The following is a 14,289-nucleotide window of genomic DNA, read 5'->3' on the forward strand; positions in this document are numbered from 1 at the left end:
CTGGGTTCTTCATCAAGGCAATAGCCGATGAATTATCCACCTTTAATGTCACGATCTCCTCTTTGACCTTCTACTACTATTGTGCCCCGACCTTTGATTTCAACACACGAACCGTCACCAAAACTTACTTTCCCGGTCATGTTGCGATCAATGTTGGAAAACCAGTTCAGATTTTCCGTCATGTGGTTACTCGCCATGTTATTAAGAATCCATGTGTTTTTATCATATGGGGTTGAAGCATATTTCTTTGGATCAACCCCGTCTTCTTTAAGAAAAATGACATCTTCCTTACTCCGAGCTACCGTCATCGTGTTTAGAACCGGTTCGCCATCTTGAGCGAGGTTACTTTAATCGTTATTCTCCTTCCTTCGGTTAGGACATGACGTGGCAAGATGTCCTAGTTCATCACACCGATAGCATTTAATCTTTGACCGATCCTTCTTCACCTGGGGTTCTTTCTTTTCCGATCCACAACCTTACCTTTTCCCTTGTTCTTTTTACTTGATTCGGTTCCCATCTTGCATTTCCCATGACGCCTTTCTTGATTGCTTTTAGCTTTTCATTCTTCATATGTATATAGGAGTTGTTCTTGCTTAACGGACAGGGGTTTGTCTTCATCTCCAGATTGTTCCTCAAACGTTTTTAGGCATCCAATGACTTCATGGAACGTCATGGTCTTTATATCGGCAAACTGTTCAATGGTAGCAACAATCACTATCTACCTCTTTCTCGGAACCGACTTCAAAAGCTTTCTCACAAGGGTTTTTTCTTCAAACGGTTCTCCAAGATTGCTTGCTTTGGAAGCTATTTGGCTAATCTTGGTCGAGACGTCATCAATCATCTCTGTTTCTTTCATCTTGAGTACATCGAACTCATGTTGAAGAGACTCGATCCGTGCTTCCTGAACCTTATCAATCCCAACAAAACGGGTTTTCAATGCATCCCAAATCTCTTTAGCGGTGGAAAGGTGAGCCACTTGCATCACCAAAGCCTCCGGCATGGCTTGATAGAGATACACAATCGCCAACCCGTCTATCTTCGGGTCAACTACCGTTCTCATTCTTGGTTCGATAGCCTCCAACAATCCTTGAACCTTGAAGATGGCCTTAATCTTTACCGTCCAAATCTTATAATTGGTGGACGTGAGAATCAGAAACTGAATCGATAGAGAACTCGGTTCTTTGAGAAAGCCGACTTGATTACTTGGTTTGTCTCCTATCTTGTTTCTTGTCCGTTGGTACTTTAAATTAAACCTTGATTTAATTTTCTTGAAACCGTAAACAAGATTTTACTTGCAAGCCAAAAGAAAAACAACTTTATGTTTTGATTTTCTTCAAACTCTCAACGTCCATTAAGAAATAAATAAGAGTTCGCTTGCCCAAAAGTGAAGTGTTATTGTATTTCATAGCCTCTGTGTCACAAAAAAAATTCCAGCACACTTTATTGACTTTTGTGACCAAGCTTCTAACTCTTTAATCAATGAACCAAAAGAAACCCAACAAGCTTTCCTACTTTTATTTTTCGCTGACAAAACAGAGACACCAACGTCATAACCGGTTTTTCATGATACTTGGATTCTTGATTACATTCAAGAAACCTAATCGATTTTCTTGAAACCTACCGTCTTAACTCTTTGTTATTTGTTTGTCGAAGACCTGACGCCAAACCTCGCTGGAAAATAGATGAACATCGAATCTTTCTTTCTGTTTGCCGCTCTTTATCTTCGATCAATCTTAGAACCCATCGCAGAGGTCTTGCAACCAGACGTGATTGCCTTCCTCGCTGGACTCACCTTCGATCGGAGATGCCTTGTGCCGTCGGAACTTTTTGATCGATATTTAGGCTCCGATACCAATTGAAGACAAATAGGTTTTCAAGTCTAAACCTTGATTATATTGATTATTAATGTTGGTATAATTACTTTATTACAAATAACCCCTATTTATAACCATACAATACCTTGCTAGACAAGAAAGGAGGAAAACTAACTCAAAAATCCCCTAGGTTTGTAAGTACGACAACTAGGTCCTCGCACTTACGCAAGATTAAACTAACAATATAGAGTGTCTACAGGTTTGTTGGTTGACCCGATTGTGTTTGTTAGTCTCTCAACCGCTACCCTCGAATATATATATATATATATATAGAAAATTTAATCAACGTAATCTTGACGTTAGGTATATCCAAAGCATAGTTATATATTGCATTTATCAATAGGACAGTTAGGAACGCATGCTAGATTTTAGATGAAATGTAAACAAGAAAGATTGATGACTGTCTTACCATTAATTTGTAGTGCCTCTAATATTGCTCATTGATTGTATGAATTTATAGCACAACTGATCCTTTCCACTGTGCACTTAACTAGATTATTAACTGTTGCCACTGATTCTAGTGATATTTTGGCAGTAGGAACTGAACTGAATAAAATCTGGAGTCCGATTGTGATAAAGGATCCGCTAGTTCCAATCTTAAGAACTTCACCTTCATACTGCCCAAGTCCATCAGGAAGTATGGCAAAACCAGATGGTAGCAATGGAACATAATCTGGATCACCGTCATTTAATACAACATTCATCATTGCAATATCTACTGGTGCGTATATAACATATGATCCTGTAGAATCAGTAGAACTCTCTTGTAGCATAAGCATGTTGCTCTGGCTTGGATTTGCACTCTACAAGATAAAAGAAGTTGAAAGTTGCATTAGGATCATGAGTTGTGTTTTGCATAATTTTGGAACTTACATTAACACGCAGAAGGGAAACACAATTCCCTGGATCACGGCCATTAGCAATGTGTACCATTTCTCGAACCAGTTCACAGTTTGAATGAGTGTCCCACTGGATGCAAAAAAAAAAAAAAAAGGTTGAAGACCTAAATTCTGATTATATTTAAGTTTATGACTTTATAAGGATTTTCATCAACGACTTGGTTACCTTGCTCCTAGAGTTCTCATCACGAAGAAAACTAAAAACCTGTTTTGGTGGATTTGGTAACCAAAATGAGGTTGCGGCACCTAGCAAAATACCAACAGGTCTACCTGTATCATCCGCATTTATTCGGGTCATTACCCGAACATCATCTAGACCCCAACCTCTTCCAGATAAAGTAGTCCATGTATGAGCAGTCGAAGCACCAACCCCGCTACAGAAGCTAAAGACCATTCTCTGGGCTAACTTCAGCATACTCTTTCTCCCTTCTGGATTTATAACTATCACATGAATGAACAAAGTGATGTAATTTATCAGATATTTCTTCGAATTAGGAAAGAATTACTAAAATCGAGTAAGGATATACTTGCCTCGTACATCTCCCGATGGATTATTGCTAGCCATTGCACCTGCAAGTCGTTCACATTGTCTTTTTAAAGTTTCTACCCATCTTTTTGCACCAAATGCTAGATATCAGGAACGGCCCCATTAATACTAGCCGTTGATAGACCAGTGCTTACTAGCCGTTGATAGATATCAGGAACGGCCCCATTAACGACTACCACATTTTCAACCCAAGTGACCTAGATATGGAAAATAGACATGAATTCGCAAAATTCACTTACTTTTGTATTTGCATTTATTGCATCTTCAAAGTTAATTAAGTTTGATTTAAAGGTTGAAGAAGTTGTACCTTTGAGTATCCATTGGGAAGCTCTTGAATCAAGCATCCAGAAGGCCTTCTTCTACATCTTACTACTGCTGAAGAGCTCAAATTATCCAGGGATACATCAACCACGACCCACGTTCCATCCTCAAGTCTTTTGCAATACCTAACAAAGTAGTTTTCTCGGGTTGGAACGAGTGGAGAAGGAACTTGATACTCAGCCGTCATCTGCAAATAGTCAAATATTGACCAAAGTGTGTAGATTAATATAGATGGAACTAGATTCGCTGTTTTAATAGTTAAGGTATGACTTCACAGGACACTATATGCATGCCCCCCTTACCACTTGCATAACTCCATTGTAATTGTTAGCTACACCAGTTGAAAGTATTTCTAGAGTCATTGCTCTTGAAACAATGCCACCGAACGCAGTTGACCATTGATTCTAAAAAAGCATTGTTAGATTATTGAGTTGTCAATTCATAAGAATGTAGACATAAAAAGATTGCAATTTAGTAAAAATATACCACATCCATTAGCATTTCCACAACAGCTATATGATTCATGAAAATAACCGTGGATTCCCTTGAACCTTCAGATTTCATTCCCATTGGTTTCGGTCCTATACATCTGGGAAATGACCGCAGATACTCGTCTTCATTTAACGTCACTTGAGATGAGTCATCTGAGATTGGTACCCAAAGGGGCTCACCAACCTGAGTAACTTCAATTAGTTCCTTCATGGCAACACTAGCAAGCTCCACAATAACTCGCTTCTCAGTAGGTACAGCCATGGACCGGAGAATGTCATTTGCTCCTAGTACTCCTTGTTGTGGGTTAAAGCTAGACCCTAGTCGATCAGGGTGTGTGTGTGTTGGCTTGCCAACATGTTTAGCAATAATTCCAGATACCTTATCAATCTATCAGAAAAAATATATATATTAAATTTGCGACCGATCTTGATCTGGCCACTAATTTTGCGACCGAAACAATTTTGCTCAAAAAATTTGCGACCAAATAAATTTCTGTTTATAGTTTTTTCTTTTTTTATAAAGCAGCGACCATAATTGCAACCGAAACAACTTTGGTCGCTAAAATTGCGACCAAGTAACGACCGAAAATGTTCGGTCGTTAATTTTGCGACCGATTTTGTTTTGTTAGGTAAATTGGTGACCAAATATTCATTTGGTCACTAACACGGTCGCTAATGTTGCGACCATTTTGGTTGGTCGCAAATTTCGGTAGCTTTTACCCCTTTGTGTAGTAGTGATATGTGAGGAAAATAATTTTTTTCTTATGGTAAAACCTAACATACTTCTTCTCTTAGAAAAGCATTTTCAATCCTCAATTGTTGTTCCTCAAAGGACATTTCAGGTGGCCCTCCACATTTTAGGCATGTGGCATTGGCGAGAGCTTCCTTTAATTGCATGTTGTCTGCTACTAGTTTTTGATTTTCAATTCTCTGTTGAGAGTTATCGTAGCGTTTGTGCTGAGCCTAATTTAGAAAAAAAAAAAAGCAAATGACAAAAAGGTGAGATAGATTACTTAGTATAACTTTGATTCCTTTATAGATTATATGGAAGTGCAAGCATTGTTCAAAATGAACCAGCTATATATCTACTCAAACCAATTGATCATTAGTAATTTATTGTATTTGCTCATCACACAAACTAAGAAAAAAAAGTTTAAGCAACTATAAATTAATATGGATATAAAGTAGCCAATTCAAGTTATCCAATTATGCACATATCAATATCTTAAAGGATACCTCTCAGAGTAAACGCATGAATTTATTGTTGACATAGACCAGCCATAAGGAATTAATATGGAACATATTTATTCATGTGAAATAACACATGGAAAGGACGCTAAAATGTGAAACTTTCTACGCTCAGATGTGATAAACATTACTTAATTGATACGCTTGGCTCAAATTCTATGGTTATGGGTTTGTAGAATCTTACCTCGGTCTTAACCCGAAACACGATCCGAACCGAAAACCGAACTTTTGTTTAAAGACTTTATTGTTAACTTTTGGTATTTTTTTATTTGTACATTATTATACAAGTTCTTTAGTGTTTGGACATGTGGAAACCATCTATGAACTTGTTGTGAGACGGAAACCGAACCAAACCGATTCTTGCTCGCTTAAGACACACAAGTGTGTTTTTTTAGCCATCAAGACTTGTATATTTCTTTAAAAATAGTTACAAATTGATTTTTAAATATTTTCTTAAGTACTTGGAAATGTTGGATCCAACTTGATCTCATAACAAAGTTTGGACCGACAAAACCGAACACTCGCTTAACGTTCGTTGTTAGTTCTAAAACAATGGAACTACATACTTGGTTAAGTCTTATTAAATTTTATTGAGTTATCTCATAACATTCAATATTTTGGAAAGTTGACTTTGGGTTTGACCAATTATCAAGACCCGAACCGACAACCCGAACACTCGATAAAAAAAACCCGTTTTAGTATCTTTATTCCAAAGGGATTTGCATTCTTGCATTTTACCCACCTTATTACTTAACATAGGTTGAGTAAATATTAAGGTTAGATACTTTAACCCGGTTTCGAGCAAACTTACATTTTTAAAGGGTTATTATTATAAATTCTTAAATAGTCACATTTTAAACCTTGAACTTTAATTCTTTACATTTCTCAACATTTATTTTGTTTAAAGACCTTAAAGACAACCTTTCTAAATTCAAGACTTCTTTTTTTTTTTTAGGCATTGTGCGTTAAACTCGTCATTCCGACAAATCTCCAAATTATCATCTTTCAAGTTTACTACTTGAAGGTGAGTACTTCATACACCATTTTCCATCTTTTATTTTGGGGGTGACATTTCATACTTATTCAACAAAATGCTTTATATTTGAATCTTAAACCACAAACGTAGTTGTATACTTTACCTAAATAATTGCTCGATTTGGTGTTCTATGCTTATATGCCTATGTGTTTATCGCTTTTGGTTGGTGGAACTATAAAATCCTAGACTATTTGGCATCCCCTTATAGCAAGGTGTCGTTAACGTAATGCAGTTAACGATAACTATAAAATCCTAGACTATTTGGCATCCCCTTATAGCTAGGTGTCGCTAATGTGTTTAGCGATATCTATTTATCCAAATTACCACTTTTATTTATCGTTTCGTATGCAAGTTTTGTGGCTATCTTTATTATATACTAATATGATTAAACTTATGAATTGCTCACCGACCTTTGTGTTGACAGACTTTATTTTATGAAATGTTGCAGGTTTGCATCTTGGTTGATTTATGATTGTGAAGAAAACGACATCAAAGACCTTAGGATATTAGTAAAAATGAACAATATCAATTTGCCATATTTTGTGATATCTTGTTTATGGTTATTTTATGGATAATTGTTATGTGACATTTTCGATGTTGTGAAATGAAATGAGTTTATTAAATACTGTCACTTTAATTAGTGTCATGTGCTTATGGACAATCGTTACACCTCGGCATGTTCCGCCGCCTTTGGTCGGGGTGTGACAGACCGGCTCCTTTCGCCGGAAAAACGAGCCGCCACCGCATCTGGGTTTTTTGGCTCACTTTTCACAGATATACCGACCTTCTTGAACAATCAGAGATAACTGACACTACGTCGGAGTTTGATCTACATCTCCAATCTCTGGAATTGTCGCCGGAGAAGAACCGGATTTTAGGCGTATGACGGAACGGTTCCCGAAACGCCCAGATCCGGAACTTGTAGATCCCGAACATCCGAATCTACAAGGAGAAGCTTCAAACACACTTATTTCCCACTTTATTTTCAAGATCTAACGGGTCTTTAACGTCTCGGTTCGGGTAATCGCGGAAATAGAACCCGAATATCAAGAACAAAGTTGAATCAGTTGATTCAAACCCGCTCTGATATCAATTGTAGGTCCCTATTCGGGTGGATCTAACAACGTCTTTGGATCAACCTAACTTAGTGCTAGCGGAAATCACACTAAGTAACCAAGTGGTCTCGGATCTTGAATTTATTTTCGTTTATAGAAAAGTGAGTGATAGAGTGAGAGAGAGAGAGCCGAGAGATGAGTAGAGAGAAAGAGATAAGAATTGCCAAAAATCTTAGTTTCTCATGGCATGCACCCTATTTATAGGGAGGCATGCATGAGAAGCATATTTCATATACACTGAGGTCCAATGGGCTTCTTTACAATGGACCGTGACCCAACTACGTACAAAATGACCTATCGGCCCAAATACACAACCGAATCAATACAAAAGACTAAATATACAAAACGGGGCCTAACACAACGTCCTTTTCCATTGTAATGGAAGCAACAAATTCACGCGTTGATGAAGAGCTAGTAAAAGTGTAAAACTCAACAAGGTATGTTAACGATCTTATATTGAATGATTATACAAAAGGTATTTATATTGGATAAAGAGAATATTGTAGTGGGTAATTTCATAACGGCTTGATAGCGATTGGCCTTCTCTTATTGAAGGAGATTTCTTCAATTTCTTTTACCCTTACCGTGCCACACCAGGTGGTTCGTCTGTTGGTAACCGTTTTATTCTCTTTTTTGGCATGATCTCGTGTATGCTAGCCTATGGTAAAGTATTCTGCGTCGTCAATAAGCGAATTCTATACTTCCAAAATTTTTTAATCACATAATAAATTAACAAAATTCGCCAAAATTTGTTTGTTGCTAATCCAGTGTATATAAAATAAAAATTAGCAATAGAAATAATATCATTTGGTGTGAGAGGAATGATAAAATCTTTAACAAGAAGACGATATGCTATAAAATGGAAGAAATCAAGGCAACATTTTTTTTAATAAAAAATCAAGTGAATGCTCTTTATGTTCTTTATGTTGCAACTATTATGTCAGTTTCATTTGAGCTTCTTGCTAGTGCTATATCGTATCTTACCATTCTAATAACAAAAATAATGATGTTTAAGTGTCCTAGTTGTCGATGGATTATGGGTTAAAACCATTTTAACAAAAGAGTTATAACTTAGAATATTAAAAGAAAAAATTAGACTATGAGTGCAAATCTAAATAAATTCATTTTATCATATTTGTTATTTTATCTAGCTCTAGAATCATGTATACATGAGATTTGCTAATATATAAATTAATAAAATGAATTATTTGAAAGAAAAAGAAATACAAAATAAAAACATAAAATAAAAAATGTTGTTTGTGTTTATAGTCCTATAATATTGGATAGTATCTACTTATGATAAAATTACAAATGTTGCATATAAAATATAAAGAGATTTTCTCAACTTTATAAAATTGAGATTCCAGACTTCTTATTGTTTTTACTATATATTTCAATTCTTTTTATCTTTAATTTTGTGTCTTATTTAAAATAACGAATCTTATTAATTTTTATCATTTGACAAATCTCGTGTACTACACGAGTTTAAAAGCTAGTTAAGTAATAAACTAATAATGTTTCGACACCGTTAATATATATATATATAGGATTAGGTTCATTTCAGAAGTGTTTCTTATTGCGAGAAACGCGAGAAGAGATTCTAACCAATCACATAATTTCTTTTTTATATTTTGATTATTTATATGCAAGGGTATATTAGTGAAACATAAAGTATTTTATTTTGTAACTCATACTCATTAATGGTTTAATAATTAATGATAAGTTGCTAGCAAATGGTAAGTTACAAACTATTATTATTATTTTTTATTTCATATAAAATTTGAACCATTGTAATCTATTTGATTTAAAATCATTTTATTCTGTAAATGACTAATTAATGTTATTATTATTATTATTATTTTATAAGTAATGTAGATGTAACTACGTAATGTGTTGTAAGCGCATTTTAAAATGTTGTATAGTTATAATTAGTGCAGTGTAGTGTAGAAATATCTAATGTAGTGTATGCACACTTTTAATGTTGTGTAGTCATAATTAATGTAGCGTTGACATATCTAATGTAGTGTAGACAAAACTAATTTTGTGTATGTAAACTAATATCCTACACATCATAAAACATATCCTACACATTAAGCAACACATCTTACACGTTATACAGCATATCCTACACATAAACCTATTTACATCTTATTTACAGTTTATCAACAAACAAATCTCCATTTTTTTATTTTATTTTTAATTTCAAAATTTTTATATAAATTATACATACACACTTCAAAATACCACCTACACAATACATAAATGAACCAACACACGATAAAAAAATTACGCATACACAATTCAAAGTATCACATACACAGTACATATATGAACCTACACATTACTTAAATGAACCTACACGTGATAAAAGATACACATACATAATTCAAAAAAACCACATATACAATACATATATGAGCATACAAAGTACATAAATGAGCCTACACACGATAAAATTTAGAACTACACTATTCAAAATACCACTTATATGGTACATATATGAACTTACATATTACATAAATGAACCTACACAACAAAAATTACACTTACACAATTCAAAATGCCACAAATACAATAAATGTATGAACCTACATAGTACATAAATGAACCTACACACGAAAAAAAATACACATACACAATTTGAAATACAACATACACTAACAAAATAAATAATGTAACTTTTAACATAATCGTTTTTAAATTATGAATTTAATTAGTAAATTAATTAACTATGAACTAATTAATTCCTAAATAATGTAACTTTAACATATTGTTAGTCAACGTTTTTTATGAAAATTGAAGAACGTCTTAGCTTGTATAAACTAAAAAGCGTATGGTGAAACCCACAAATTTATTTGGTAATAAAAAGTTTTGGTAATATAGATTATATGATTTTTTTTTTTTTTTGCAAGTTGTGATAACTTCTTGTCTTCTTGCAAGCTTAAATTATTTGAATATTTTATTTGAGAGATGATGTAGTTAAAATTTAGAAATGTAATAATGAAATGTAAGTTACAAATGTGGCTTCTACAAAGCAAAATACCAACATACCCTTTTTGTTTGAAACTCTATTAATTTCTATTAAGATGTTGAAACTCATAATTACACTATTACCATTTTGATTGTAGACCATAGATCAATCATCATCAATGGTTATAATTAACTTCTCGCATTTCTCGTTATAAAATCACTTCTCGCAAGATCCAACCCCTATATATATATATATATATCTCATTTCCACTGATCCAACATTAATTCGTTACTTAGTTTGTTAATGCAAACCCAAGTCGATCGACATCGGGTAAAGAATTGTACAATGCAATCTTTTTTTTTCTGTTGGACAACAAAATACTGTATTGTACAATGTAAGGCTTGAACCCCTAATCTCTAATTTCACCTTCAAACCATCTTATCACCCCACCAATAATTTAAGGATGATTTTATTTGTCTTAAAATTAAGTTATGTTTTTTTGATTGTCCTAAAAAGTAAAAACCATAGTTTTATTAGTTGATTCATGTACATGTCTCGTAATTGGAATATTTGACCATTTCAATTACGGATCTTTTTATCACTAATCAGATATTCTATGATTGATTGCTTATCAACTATTAATATTTTGATGAACAACTTACAAATTAAGTATTAGTTTGACATTTTGTAAATAATGTTGCTTTACATGATAAATTATAGATAGTTGCAGGGTGTTGAGAGGTTCGAAAAGATTAATATCAATTTTTAATACTCCTAAGCCATGCTCTTTCATATTTAACGATTGATCATATATAGTAAAATTTGATTTTAATAATCAAAACTATTATTTTTAGCAAATATTAATCTTTATTAATAATTTAACTAGTGGCAATCTTAACTTTTAATTTTGTTACAACTAATCCCACTTTAACAGAGTGTTAACTCCGTTTATATATGATGTAGCGTGTGATGTGGCAAAACCTCTCCTTTTATTAACGCCGTGGCATGCCATGTCATCGAATATGAATGGAGTTAATAATCTGTTCGATTGAGATGATTATTGACAACAAAATTGATAGTTACGATCGCTAGTTAAATTGTTAATATATATTATAGTGGTTAATAGTTAATACAGGGCCGACTCTGAAAATTGAAAAAAAAAAAAAATTGGGCCGAAGTCGAAAAATATTTGGGGACATAAGTAAAAAGAGTATTTTGTTGGGTTTAAACAATTTAATTTTTAAATTGACTTCTTTAGTTATTAGTTGGGTTGTGTAAAAAACAAATGTATAAAATAGGCCTTAAACATGCCAAAAATAAGACTAGAACCTACAACCTTTTGGTTGGTAGTCATACCCCTTTGCCACGTCTAGATCAAGTTAATTGTTATGTAATTAAGTATAAACATTAAATATACATATCGTTTTTCATAAAACCACATATAAACTTTTTTTAATAAATAATTTCGGGCCTAGCAGATAGTCAGACCTATGGCCGTCGACCACTCAGCCCCATGCGATGGCCGGCCTGAGTTAATAGATTGAACACATTATAATTTTTAAGAATATAGCTTTGTCCTCTTAGATAAGTTAAATCTAATCCAATATTAGTTTTTCATTTCATCTACGCGTGAAACATTCGGGGTTGTAACATATACTTTTTTATTATAGTATATAATAATATACATTTGTTTATTTTTTTAATCGATTTATCACGAGTTATCAATAAACTATGATTAACAAATGGATCTAGCTTTTTTTCAGTTTCTTAGCAAATTTAGTTTTCGTTTCACATCCTGATAAATTTATTATACTCGTTTTGCATATTATGCTCGATATAATATTATTAAATGTTATTGTCTTTCTTATATAGTGTTTCTTAACTATAGTGTTTTAATCCTTTTTAGCTTTTAGGGTATTTTTTATCAAAACTACGTAGTTTTGATATGTTTTACGCGTAAGGTTATACGACAGACAGCACTGTATTCACTTTTCCCATATAAAAATAAGAATAGTAATAGGCTCCTTTGAATATTTCCTTCCGTCACCGACCGGTTAAAATTTCCATTATTTTCTTGATATGTTTTTCATCCAGTTAATTTGGAGAAGGTTAGAACTCTTTTACTAAAGTTTTTAATTTAGTTTTTACAAGGATAATGAGTTTTCCCCTTTATTTAGTGAATCTTTAATTAATATGCTTAAGCTGATTCCGGTTTTTAAAAGTTTTTAAAATGAACCAACAAAACTAAACGAGACAACTTAAGAAGACCAACATATGATCAATATTTTAGATATCCATGATCGATGTTCGTTAGTTCAACATACAGATACAACTTACAATACAAATATACAATGAATCAAAATGTTTTGTCTATCTAGAAGGTTATTGTACAATATTTGCTTAACGTACATTAAATACAGGAGAAACGCTCATGGTTAAAAAAACCAATTACCTTCAATTGAAATTCAAAACCTAAAAACGCTCATGACATAGAATGAAAAACGCTCAATTGAATTCCAAACCCTAACACGCTCAAGGCCTAAAATGAAAAACACGCTCAAAGTTAAAATCAGTTCCGCTCAGGACAAAATTGATTCAATTGAAGATCCATATAAATTTGTTTGGATGAATTGATGATTAATTTGATCAATTTCCAAGTTTAATTGATCAATTGCTAAAAACAAACCTGTGACAAAAGAGAGTATGCTGCTTTTTTCAGGCGAGTTGCCCGATATTCGTTGTCGGTGCCGATGATGGTGACGGAGGAGTGTTGATGCCGCCAAATGGTGGATCGGTGACGTTGGAGATGGTAGCGGCAGGTCGCTGAGCAGAGGAGGTTGATTTTAGGATTTAGCGTGTATTTTTTAATTCAAGTGGAAAGTCGCATACCTATTTTTAATTTAAGGGAATTATTGTATTCTATTTTTTATCTAGTATATTATACCTAACATAAATTAAATCTGTAATTATATTTTGAGAACTTTCACTATAAAAGAGATCAAGAAAAGTACATACTCAAGAAAGTTTATCTGATAAGGTGAAATTTTTACACCTTATAGCGAAGACATTTCATCGCCATAAGGGTCATTGCCCAAGTGTAGTCGCTAAAAGTATGTTGTGGGTGGTCTAGCGACGACTTATCGTCGCTTAGGGTTCGTTGCTAATTATTCTGGCAAATGAAAACACATATTTAATAAAATTGATATTAACCCGTTGGTGACCATTAATTATGCTAATTAAAAGAAAAGGAAAAAAATGAAGTAAATTAACCTGTTACGACGGCAAGTCGTCAGTTTATGTTTTTTATATGACGCCTCTTAGGACAACACTTCGTCAGGATAAGTTGTCATAGGGCTTTATGCCAACGACCACATATGGTCACTATTGGGTTGATATATCAGATGGAATTTCTTAAAGTGACAAGTAATAATGTAATACAAAGATTTGTCAATGTGAATCTTCTGTTGTTTCTCCATGCAATGTTCTCCTTTCTAATATACATGGTGTGAATTCTATTTTAGCCTTTTCAAGTTGGCCAAACTCTTTAAGAATTTAATAGGAAGAAGACTATGTAACGCAAAGCGCATTCCTTTAAGAAGGTATTTGGTTTCATTTTCTTTCGTTAGTCAAGCCACTTTTTTCTAAAAGGGATTGTAGTAATTATGTTTTTACACTCTTTAAAGTAGCTCTCTCATAATGAGAAATTCTGTGTATTTGTAGCTAGTTAGAAAATAAATCAATTGTTAAAAGTTTTTATTTTCTTTATTGTCTTGCAATGCGACTTGGT

The 14,289-nt window shown here is 33.4% G+C and overlaps 1 protein-coding gene across 1 annotated transcript; it reads right to left on the bottom strand.

The window, feature by feature from the left end:
- Positions 1-2,311: 2,311 nt before the first annotated feature.
- Positions 2,312-8,171, bottom strand: LOC143533272 (homeobox-leucine zipper protein MERISTEM L1-like). Its single transcript, XM_077028111.1, has 11 exons — positions 8,116-8,171; positions 7,250-7,358; positions 4,916-5,095; positions 4,128-4,520; positions 3,944-4,045; positions 3,628-3,828; positions 3,445-3,517; positions 3,305-3,400; positions 2,940-3,214; positions 2,748-2,843; positions 2,312-2,677 (listed from the first exon to the last, which is right to left on the bottom strand). Exons 1-11 carry the CDS (start codon positions 8,169-8,171, stop codon positions 2,312-2,314), a joined length of 1,947 nt encoding a protein of 648 aa, XP_076884226.1.
- Between the last annotated feature and the right edge of the window lie 6,118 nt (positions 8,172-14,289).

The sequence above is a fragment of the Bidens hawaiensis genome, unplaced genomic scaffold, assembly GCF_021521415.1.
Source record: "Bidens hawaiensis isolate Kalapana, Puna unplaced genomic scaffold, B.hawaiensis_p1.1 tig00009659_1, whole genome shotgun sequence".
Lineage (NCBI taxonomy): Eukaryota > Viridiplantae > Streptophyta > Magnoliopsida > Asterales > Asteraceae > Bidens > Bidens hawaiensis.